Source organism: Uloborus diversus, chromosome 2 (genome assembly GCF_026930045.1).
Source record: "Uloborus diversus isolate 005 chromosome 2, Udiv.v.3.1, whole genome shotgun sequence".
In the NCBI taxonomy this organism is placed as follows: Eukaryota; Metazoa; Arthropoda; class Arachnida; order Araneae; family Uloboridae; genus Uloborus; species Uloborus diversus.
Window position 1 is genome coordinate 53,016,550 of NC_072732.1, and position 12,351 is coordinate 53,028,900.

Below are 12,351 nucleotides of genomic sequence, written 5' to 3' on the forward strand. Positions count from 1 at the left end.
TGAAACATTGAAATGACACATAAATTTCTACCAAAATTTAATAACAGTAAAATTTGGATAGAACACGACATTAGTGTGAAATAATCTGAGAAAAAGCCGTTAAAAATACCTATTTAATAAAGACTTAAAATGATCTACTAAATAAGTTAAATCACATCAAAAGATCCATTCAGAGAACGTTATCATAACTAAAATTGAAATTCTAACTTACTGAATTAGTTATTACGATAATAAATAAATTTTAACTTTTAAGTTAGAACAATAAAACATGAAGGAAATAACTTACTGCGGACACATTCCAAAAAAGTATCCAAAAGGTATGAATAACTAATTTTTAATTCTAAAACTTAAAAAAGTTAAAAGTGACAAACATTTCGTGATGTAAAATTTCATAAAATGTTTCGAAGATCTAAAAATTGACAAAGCACAGTACGTTGCCAATTTTCAGAAAAAAAAACCTTTGAGAAAATTTAAAATATTATTCTATGGAATTAAATATAAAAAAATGGACAAATAAATTACAATTTTGTAAGAGTGTGTTCTGAAATGGTTGATTGGCCAAACGAATAGGAAATCAGCTTTGGTGTAGGGTTACCAAAATTGCTCCGTAACCAAAATTGCCAGAATGAAATATTTATCCCCACGACCCGGTTACCGTAATTCTACCCCATCGCTGGTCGATTCACTATTGTGAAAAAATCCTAAGTAACACCACTGTCACTAAATTTTTGCCTTTTTTTTTTGGACTCTTCAATAATATCCGTGTTTATTGATGTTACAGTCTTCACACGGATGATATGGAATTGGCAAACGTCCAGTTAAGACGGGTCTATCTCAAAGAGGGGGGGGGATTAAAATTTGATGCGCATTCCTCGTCAGTTTAATGTGACTCTGCTTAATTTAAAGGCTTAAACACATCTGTCAAAGCTGTTATCCCTGCAAACTAATAGATGCGTCCAATACCTGTAAGCCGGATATTTGTCTTTCTATCTCATCGATGGTCAGACTGTACCAAAATGTTTTAACTAACGCACATGCATAACATTTATATTCGCAACTCCGAAAAACTATAGGGGGCGCTCCAGCTACTCTATAATGGCGGATGAAAAAGGTAAAACAAACACATGCCGTAACTTATAACTTGCTTTGACGCTTAGTGAATGACAGTAATTTTTCATCGTGCTTGTGGGAAACTTTCTTTTCTATTTTTCTGAAATTACATTATACCACAAACTGGCTGAAGCCTGTAATTTACCCCAAAGAAAACACGTGGAATGGAATGTTTTACCTTTTTCGGTAGTAGTGTTAATCACCGCAAGGTAGCGTATTCGAGCTCTTTAGTTGCGAATTACCCTGAATTTTTCACGCTAAAATATAAGACATTTAGACAAATGAAAGGCTATGCTAAAATTACAAAAGTAAAAATTAAAAGTCTGAGAAGAGAAGAAAACTCATTTTAAACTGGTTGAATTCAACTTGCCTCGAAGAAATAAATCAAATAAAAAAATTCTACACTATATGAAAAAATTCAAAATGTTACCACCAAATGACATTTAGAAGGGAGATTATATTTTTATTTTTTAAGGCCTCGATTTTAAATTTATTGCATCTGTAAAAGTTCCTGCTAAAAGAAATCAACAAATGTATCTATACGTATAAATAACCTGTGCATTAAAAAGCAGAAAAAAAAAGTGGGTCATGAGTGTCCGTGAGTGAAAAATTGCTTCTTTTCCGACGAAGAAAAGTTTTGAATCCATACAAAAATTCTGAAAGCTTTTAAACAAATGCTTAAATACTTTGCTTCCTGTCATACATAAAGTTCAGATGAAATATTAGTCTTCATAAGTTTTCAGGTTCTGGCAAAACAAGACATACGTCATCTCATAGGTTGCGGGTTTTTTTTTTTTTTTTTTTTTTTTTTTTTTGTACTTTTTTACTTATTTTTAAATTTGGATAAAATAAATGTAGCTTCTTTGCGATCTTTAAATACATAAACTTAATTATTACAATTATCGTTATACGAGGGCGTTATGTAAAGAAACAGCGAGAATATTTTATACCTCTTTATGATTGCATCTGCAAACCATTATACCTTTTCAAACAAAATTTTCATTTCAGATTATATACACTTGTTGCAACTGTTTGTTCTCTGTCCATACATGTGTTACATTATTTTAAACCAATGTTACTAAAGAGCTATTTTTCTTAATCTTTTTATTATTATTAAGCGCTTTTCTTATACTTGGCCTGATTGTCACGGAGTAATCTGAGGCTTGCTTTTACTTATATTTCAGCAACTAGATCACTTAGAGACTTCTGGATTTCACTAAATGATTTGCTTAATCTTAAGGTACAACTTAACGCTGAAATATGAAAATTCTGAAATATATGTATATTTTTTTTTTCGGTTAGGATGGAAAATAGCAAATTTCATGTAATTTCCCCATCAAATGTTTAAATATAAAAGCCATTGTTACAAATTTCGTTGCCTTGCAAATGTAATGCTAATAGTAATCGTGATGAAAATTTTCAATCAAGACTTCTCTTGAGCAAGAATGAAATTTATTTGCTGACGTTGCTTTCTTGGGGTTTTTATCCTCATCTATGCCAATAATCGATAACCAGCAATGCTAATTCACTAGCCTACAGAAAATAAATGTTGGTTTTTTTAAGGCAAAAGTTTCCTTTATGATAACTAATAGTACAAGGTAAAACATATTGTCTTTAAAAAATGGATAAATTAAGTCATACTTATTACCATACTTTCAGGAAGAAACCAAAGAAAATTTTCGTGCAGCTGGGTTCCAACCCTTCTTTGCCAAAAGTCCCATAGCAGACTGGATGGTTCCCAAGAATGCGACCGCAAAAAGCAGCGAATTCATTAGTCATATTTTTTACAGTTATGAAAAATTCCTCATCCACATCGTTGTGTTTTATAACAGAAGCAATTATTTGTGGCATCAATCGTTACCATCAAGCTCAGACATTCCATCCATTCAAGACATCGTCTTTTTCAAGGACGCTTCTGCCTATGACAAGTGAGATTTTTACTCTACACTTTAGCAATCCTCATATATATAATAGCCAATGATCGGGTAACGCTACTGACGTCATCAACAATGAAACTCGCGCCGCGGCATAATAAATTGATAATATGTTTTGGTCAAAATGCAATGAAAGGCTTTATTGTGATAAGGCTGGACTGGATCCGGTAACTTGACTGTTTTAGTGGTAAGACTACGTCACGTCAGGGGAATGAAGAAACGAAAAAGTGGTCAACAACGAACGCTACCTACTGGAGTTTAGGGTTAAGCTGCTGGAGTGAGGGTTAAAATTTCAACTTCCAAAATATCACCTAACAGGCAATTGCTTCATTCAAATGTAGAAGCAATTTTCACCCGTCATGACTTGAGGGGCGATTTTCTGGTATTTAAATAATCTCCCATGGAAAAGTTGTTGCCATTGCCTCCGAGAAGGTTGCAGATGTGTGAAATAAAAATGCAAATAGAGACCTTACCAAAACTTACCCGCCTTTGAACTGCAGTCTTTTGAGGTAAGACGATCCAAACCTACCGTCTCTGCAGTAACCGTAATAATGTCCCACTTACACCAATCATATTTTCGAGTGCCCCACCATTTTAAGCAGGAATACCAGATTTAAGAACAGTAAATATGGGACTGGAATCTAGGAGTGAAAGGGGAGGGGGGATATTTTTGAGGTTGAGGGCAGTTACTGGATATGGTGTATTTTTAAGGGGTGCTTTCCGACGTAGAACGTCTCTTCGTATGTCAAATCTGAAAAATTCAATCGTAACAAAGCATTAAACCTTACAAAATGTCGCCAATCAAAGTATAAAAATTCCTTTAAATGCAATTGACGACGCGTGCGCAGAGATATATTTTATTTAGATTAGTCAATGCGTCAAGAGGAAGCAATCATTCGGCTCCGTCTGCCGCCAAAACAAAAACCAAATTTAAACGAATAATTTTTGCGCTTGCTGCCACGTGATTTTCAAATTGTTCTTTATTTCATTTTTCGTTTTACTTTATTTTTCTCCCTTAAAATAATGTCTCGTTTTGTAAAATATTGTTATTAGCTAGTATAGGGGACCTGGGCCGTGCCATATGGAAGTTCCCCGGGACGCGGGACAATTGTTCGAAATACGGGACTGTCCCTTGAAATCTGGGACGTCTGACAACCCTGGTTTTAAGATCTCTGGCTCGGCTTGGGGAATTCTCTCCTACTGACATCGGTCTGTACTCCAGCAAAATCAAAGTGCTGGCTGCCTGTGTTTTGCACACAAATGGATAGATATAGTTCTTCCCATGGACACCACACCACCACCAACAACATTTTAATTTTTCTCTTTATTTTAGGATCACATTTCATTCTATATTCAAAGTATAATTTTAATATAGAAGAAAGTAAGTCACCTATACAATGGCTTTTCTTCATTAGTCGATTAATTATCTTTTCCCGCTTATTTAGATAATCTCTTCTAATTGTGTTTATGATCAACTAGTAGTACCCGCACGGCTTTGCCCGTAATAGAAAATTAAAAGGTCTTTTGGTTCGCCTGTATATTTACAAACAATGTATGGTGAATTTTCTCGCCAATTCGCTTGTGCCAATGTTACGGTTCCACGTAATGATAATTTCGTAATTTACTCGTCCATCTTATGAGAACTTTGTTCTTAAAATTGGAATAGAAAAAGAATCACATCGAATTTTCGAAAAATCGCTTCGAGGTGCACACCCTCATGCTAACTAACTTTGTGCCAAATTTCACGAAAATCGGTCGAACGGTCTAGGCGCTATGCGCGTAACAGAGATCCTGACAGACAGAGGGACTTTCAGCTTTATTATTAGTAAAGATAGTAATGTAGTGTGATGCTATATGTTTTATCGAGTGCTGTGGAGTCGAAGGGTCGGAGTCGGACTGATTTTAGGGTAGAGGAGTCGGGAAACTCGAGGCTTAAAATTTCAAGAGTCAGAGTCTGTTAGTTTCCCCCAAAGTCCGCAATTCTGGTCGTGCCTGCGGAGTCGGAGTCGTACTGAATTTGGGGTAAAGGAGTCGGAGTTAAATCGAAGGTTCTAAAATTCCTGTAATCGGTGTCGGAGCCCGAGGCGGTCATTTTTCCTCCGAATCCGCAACCCTGGTTTTATCTATCGATTTAAAACTTTTGTGAACGTATTCTCACTGAAATATCAACGTTATCTATTACAACTATATTACAACATTATCTATTACTCAACATTATTTATTATACTGTATTTATAAAACTTTTTACAAACAACTACCATTGCCAAGTTATATATTTTACAATTCGGTCTCAATTTCCCTATTGGTCGCAAAAAAATGTACTGTATATGAATATCAAAAGTTAATTCGTTGCTTCAGGCCAACGGACATAAATTTTATCCTTCGCAAAATAATTCGTTGGTCTGAAGGTGGCGCAAAATTTTAATTGGATGCATTAATGAGCAAGAAATTTTCTCCGATCCCCTAAAATAACAATGCACAAGCATTACATGCTCTCTCAATGGAATATAATTACGTCCCAGCTTTTAACGCATAATTAACGCTACTTTAGCAACATATCTGCTTGGCGATTTGACAACAGTTTCGAACTAACTTAGCCTGGAACTTGTTTTTGCTGCATTAAAATATTTATTGACACTATTTGGCAAGACTTTCTAGTGTATCAATTAATATTGTACTTATATGTGAAAGAAAAAATTAAAATAGTTTTTTTTTTTTTTAAATCTATGTATGTACATCAAAAAGGTTATAATTAAATGTTTTCAATTATCTCCATCTCTTTCGTTTAGTGTTTATCAAAACTTCTTCATCGCTGTACTTATAAACTTCCGTTATTAATACAGTATTGCTACAACGCTAGTGAAACAAATCGAAAGGTTTCCAAAGGAAAATTTATGTACTGTCCAACCACGGATTGCATGGAATTTTCAAATGTCCAGATAAGACGAATCTATGTGAATAATGGGGAAAAGTAAAAATTTGATGCGCGTATTCCGCTCATTTGAATGAAACTCTGCTTCTGCAAAAACTGACATCGATAAAAAAAAAAATAATAGATTCGTCCATTTCCGGCTGTAAAACGGATGTTTGTCTTTCCATACAATCCGTGGTCAGACAGTACCTCGCTAAAATACCTTATTTTATACTTTCAATAGAGATGATGAGTACTGGTTGTTGTTTTTCTGAATCCTCGTCTTATCGCTGAAATCTTATTTTCGGGACTTTAATTTTTGACCTCATCTTATCTCTAAACCGAAACTATAACACAAAAAACAAATTCTCTAACAGTATTGATTCGCTAGATCTTATGTTTTACAATTCGTTTTTCTTGTTCTCGGCTGTAGAAACGAACTTTATGCTTTTGTATACTGCGTGCACGTTCACATGACATCTTCTCTGAATTCATATTTTCTAAAAAAAATAATGCTGCATAGTTGAATTAGTTGAGTTATAATCATAAGAAAGTTTTTTTAACTTCTAACCAGATCAGGCTTTTTCCCCCAAAAAAAGTTCATACAAACGAAAATTCCAAAATAAAACTACTGAATTCATGAAGTTTAAGGGAAGTTGGTACCCTAAAACCTTTTTGGCAAAAAAATCTTTTTCTGTTTTTATGTGTTCAAGATATTCAAAGTATTAGATTAGGGCATTCATGGCTCTATGGTAGAAGCTTCGTTTCATAGCCGGAGGTTACGGATTCGATTATCGCCTGTGCCCGGGTGTTATTTCCTCTCTGTGTGCTGTAAATCTTTCTTGTGTTGTCTTATCTGTTAATGAAGAAGTCAACCTTTGAAGGCAATGGCACCAATCTTTCCGTAGTAGTTTGTTACGGATATGCCGACAACAACAACAACAAGGCATTAGCTTTCAAACGACACCAAATTCTTGTTTCTATGTAGATTAAAAGTAACTCAACTTACATATAAATGAGGCAGAAATGCATAAAAATGAACGTACAATTTTAGGTTGTACGTAATGCTGGTGACTATATTGAAGGGAATTAAAATTTAGCAGCATATATCATTTTTATATTGGATGTAAATAAATAGCTGACACTAAATTAGAAGTTCCAATCCTCGTATGTACGCTCGAGGCGATTACGTGACCAGTAAACCACTTTTCTATTCTTTGTGTTTAGTTTATTGCAACATTATATAATTATTTTTCTTTTCCAGTTTTGAGTTCATTCCCGCGAACTTGGACTTACTCTTCCCCCACTCGGAGTTCAGTATTCCAACCCGTCCAGATTACTTCCTCTTCCAGATCCAACATTCTCGTTTCCTGGAATGCAACAAGTCGATAGTTGCAGAATTTAAAAACAAAACTTCGGAGAAAGATCGTGGGGATCGTGCCTCGGAGTCAGCAGAAAAGTTTGTCAAGAGGACTGTCATCGCGATTCGCCAACTAAAATACGATCTCAGTTCCCTCCTTATGAATCATTGGATATGGTCTGGAACAATGCTAGGTAAGGAGATGTCTTAGCGTCTTCCATTTAGCATCTAGCAATGGCGATCCAAAATCCTGATTAGATAATTAAGTTAAGATTTTCATGTCTTTGTTTTTGTTTTTCTGATGTAGATTTTACCTAAAAGCGCCTTTATAGGTGATTGCAAAAATCGGGTAAATTGGGGAAAAAAATGATCATAACGAGGGACCGACAAAAACTGCAAATCTTATGCAAAAGAAAAACATTGTAAGCAATTGACAAATTGTTTCTCAGAGTTGATAAGAAAATTCAGAGTAACTTGGCTTTTGAAAGATTCATGTTTTGAGAGAATCAGTCGCTAGGGTATTTTTTAGTCGTCTAGGATTTATAACTATTAACATAACTATGAGCCAAGTACAACCATGGGAAAAAAATACACCATCAAATACACTAGAGACACATAACAAACATACCAATTAGTCAGGAATAATGCACGCTATATAATATCATTTGGAAAAAAATGTTAAGGATTCTTGTTTATAAAAAAACTAGTTGCATTGCCCGGCTTTGCCCGGTCTACCTTGAAAAAAACCATTGTGTCAAGTGAAGTATCTTCAATAACCAGGATTAAATGAAAGAAAAAAAAACCATCATGCAAAATTTTCTCGCCAAACAATGACGACAGATACTAAAATACTTTTAAGAAATTAAAATAAAATGAGAAAGATGGATTTAAGGGGAGTCAGTACCCTAAATACTTTCAAAAAATTGATTTTTTGATTTTTATATATTTTGAAACTCCATTTCAATACCTTTTTAATGATACAAATTTCTTGATCGTGCTCATATTAGAAGTTAAAAAGTGCTTCAAAAAAAGGTAAACATATGTTGATAAGGTATGATTTTCCCCTTTAAATTGCAATATCTCGAAATGGTATTTTTGAAACTAAATGTTCCTTTTTCTCAGAAACTAAATTGTGTTAGGATTTGAAATTTTTATCACCTATTCCATACATCTAGTTGCATATACTGAAGTAAAATTTTTCTCATATTCCAAAAATAATTTTTTATACAGCTGATTTCGTGTTGCAAAATGGCATTTTTGGAAAAAAATACAGTGACTTACGCGTTAGAATTTTTTAAATAAAAACTAAGCTTCCTTTCTGTAAAATTTTACTTCAGTATAGAGAAAAGAGTCTACTTAAGGTACAGAAAAAATTTCATTATCGTATCTTTAATAGATTTTCAGAAAAAGGTACATGAACCTGTGCAAATTAACATTGATGGTATAGGGGGTACTGACTATCTTTAAAATGCGTAACCATGGAAACACAAAATAAAATAAGTTTAAGAATTGAAAATGAGAAAGATGGAAATAAGCAATGAATTCAAAAAGCGTTACCGTGGAAACGCAAAATAAAATGCTTAAAAACTTGAATAGAGAACAGATTTTTGAACTTCATTTAATTCGCTTGTAACTTTTTTTTCTAATGGAGATAGAGGGTTAAACTTTCGACCTTAGGTCGAGTTAGATCTGGAGTAAAAAAAAACAGCTCTTTCCAATGCTGTCAAAAAAAACTGTGGGACAATTCCTTCACTTTTTATTGATGGATTTAATGAGGAAAGTAGTACCTAAATTTCAGCTAAGCCTAAAAAAATTCGAGCTAAAAACGTAAAAAACTCCTGCCGCAATTAAGTTAGAGCATTGGAACAAATTGCGTAGAACGCGGGAAATTCTTCCCTTTCCAACGATATGTAATATTACTATTTGCGAGTAATTTTTCACCCCCATATTCGGGAATTTATGTGAAAATTGGGCCTAAATTGGAATAAAAAAAGAACTATTCATCGAATTGTTTTCGAACTGGTCTGCAGACCTTCTCAGGACTTAAAGGAACAAACTGTGAAAATTTCAGCAAAATCGGCCGGGTAGTTCTCGAGTTTTGCGAGTTCAAACAAACAGACGCTTTTTGGAGACTTCATTTTATACTATGTAGAGACGAACATCAGCTTTAAAACTTCAACTTGCAATCAACCATTTTTACTGGAGGCACCGAGTAAAACGCCTATTAACTGACTCTAGTTTGTTAAAGAAGGCCTCTGCACTCAGGTACGCTGTAAGAAAATGACAGACCCAGACAGATTTACTAACGATGTACCTTTAGCATGTCCGAATTCACTCACATATGAAGTGGACCAATGAATACAAAACTAAACCAAAAAGTAGTTGTGAAAGAGAAGCAAAATTTGAAACAAAAAATCACTGTAAAAAGATCGTAAAAATTGCAGTAAAAAAAATCACAGTACTGATTTTGAATATCTCCTTATTGTTCAAAACAAAACATGATCCACCTTCTTACATTAAGTGAACTTTTGGCTAATGGAAAACGGGATGAAATTACGTAATCATACTTGCGAAGCTGCAAAATACATGTGAAAAAAAACTATTTTTCAAATGCATCATACAGGTTTCACCTGGTATCAAGCTCTAGATCAGCGGTCACCAGTTGCTAACTGGCAATCATTTCATTGAAAATGAATACCAAAGAATCAAGTCCCAGTCGCCATAAGTGGCGTTCGTGTGCTTATTTTTCGTTAAAAATAATATCGCGCTATGAAAGCTCGCTTCCAATCCTAATTGAACCTTTCTCTTGGGTCTCTGGTAAGCGTTACCTCGAGTTAGTACAAATATTTTTATTCATTTATTTAGTTTCTTTTCTTTTATTTATTTTAATTTATTTATTTGTCTAGTTATTTATTTTGGTTTTTTTTTTCTTTTCATTTCAAACCGAATATCTTTAATTAAGTTAGCGAAATCAATGATTCCTGGTGTTTTTATATCTACTGGTATTTAATGGTCCGTTTTTACGATCGCAGTTTTGGTGATGGGTGGAGGGCGATAAAGGGTACGTTTTTGTGTTTAAGGCACTTTACAATTCCAAAATACCTGAAAAATAACCTTGTCAGTTGAATGACATTTTCTAACTAATAACTTAACTGAAGCCTGTGTGAGTTCTTACATGTTTTCATTTGGTTATAATTGCCTACATTTGTATTATATTTCAAAATTTGTAATCTATTTCCTTTTGTTGTATGTTTACTAGGGTGGCCCTTTAGCTATAGGGTATTTTTTGAAGGTTAGAATTTCATTGCTCCCACCCTCTTATCATGTTCCAATGAACAAAAAAAAACAGGCTGTGCAAAATTTCCCTTCTTTTGGACAATTTTTAGGGGTGCCTCAAATGCCTTGAAATTCAATCAGTCCTAGAAATCTCGTGAAATTTTTAAAATATTTAATTTTTCTTTAGTAACACAACAGCTTCCATATAATATATATTTTTTATTATGACAAACAATTTCTATGGAATCAAAACGCAGTGGAAATAAGTGAACATTTAACATTTTTTTTCCTAAGTGATTGTTTGTGTGATTGTTTCCTAAGTGATTGTTTTACTGATTGTTGATTGTTGTTGGTCGCAGTAGGATATCTTTTACGGTCTTTACCAACGTTTTGTAAAACACTTTTTTACTTTCATCTTTTGTGACAATATTATTGTATTCCTGATTTTGTTTCACGACCCTTTTTGCAGCATCATTCACAACAATTATTTTATCAAGTTTTTCCTTTCCGCTTATGTAACCAGGAGGTGTTACAAAAGTTCTAAACTTAGAAAAAATTATTAAATGTATCTCTTTTGATGGTTTTCTGCTTCTTCCTGTTCTTCATTTTTACCTGCTTCTAACGTAATACTTGCAATGTTTCTCTTAACCGTGGTTGGAATGAAAAATTATCAACAAATAAAGATAAAGCCATACTTTCGAAAGCTAAGTACCAGAAATGTTTCAAAAAATTTTTGGGAGCAGCCTTGCTGATTTCTGAATTAATATATTGGTAATCGATCAGTTGACGTATAAATATAAAATTGTCATATGGAGCTATAACTGTTTCAAGGAAGAGAAACAAACCCAGCTCGAACGCTGACTTGTGAGCAAGAAAAATACATAGTCTTCTTAAAGAGGTCTTCTCCCTTTCAGATAAGTGAAACTGATCCTGAAATAAGTAACTCTTGAGTGCATAAATGGATTTTGACATCCACCTAGCACGACTTGCAGCTCCTATCTTACGAAATGCCACGGAAATATAAGTTCGTTGCTTGAGGCACCTGAGGCCCTGCCCCTTATCCTCTGGTGTGGTATGTTGAAAGTTCCCCGGTTGGGGACATGGCTTTATTTTGGCGCAGATGATGGTTGCGTGGATGTACGAGAGATGTGGCTTCCTCTAACGGGAGTACCATAATGGTTAGCCGAAGGCTCTTCAAAGTAAATTTCAACTGAAGTTCTTCTTTATTTAAATAAGTTTAAGTTTTTTTTTCGCTTAGCTTACGAAATGATATACCACTCTTTGAAATCCCACCAAAAAATATCATTCTTAATTCCAACAGTTCTCGGTAACCGTCGCTCTGTTGTTTCTGAGCTGAAAGGTGTTGATCAAGAAACCCGGGCATGATTGAGCGTATATCACCAGGTACTTCCTTGCTACCAGTTATCAGGTTTTTTCCAGGCTCCTCCTAATCTTTTGAAAAAAATGCCACTTCTGGTCAAGAAGTTAAGTATAATTAGAGATTCAAAACATCCCTTTGAAGTTAACTCAAAAATATGATGAAAACAAGGAAGGTACAGCAGATTAGGATCGCACAACTTTTCTGGATAGATAGAAACACCATTTATTTGACCTTTGTGGCCAGCTGTTGTATCGCAGCAAAGTGTTTGAATATTGTTGTTTAATCCCCACCTTTCAACTGCTAGATGAAAAGCCAGGCTTGTTCTTCTCCTGATAATGTGATGATTTCAGGGACTTCTAACATTTGCTCCTTGGCTTGG

At 34.3% G+C, this 12,351-nt stretch overlaps 1 protein-coding gene across 4 annotated transcripts in view; it reads left to right on the forward strand.

The window, feature by feature from the left end:
* Nucleotides 1-12,351, forward strand: part of LOC129217035 (ribitol-5-phosphate transferase FKTN-like) — a 97,073-nt gene that overhangs the window by 76,412 nt on the left and 8,310 nt on the right. For all 4 annotated transcript variants that reach the window (XM_054851270.1, XM_054851269.1, XM_054851271.1 and 1 more), the window contains 2 exons: nt 2,770-3,038; nt 7,220-7,509. In XM_054851270.1, coding sequence (XP_054707245.1) covers nt 2,770-3,038; nt 7,220-7,509 — 559 coding nt within the window. The remainder of the gene's footprint in view (nt 1-2,769; nt 3,039-7,219; nt 7,510-12,351) is intronic.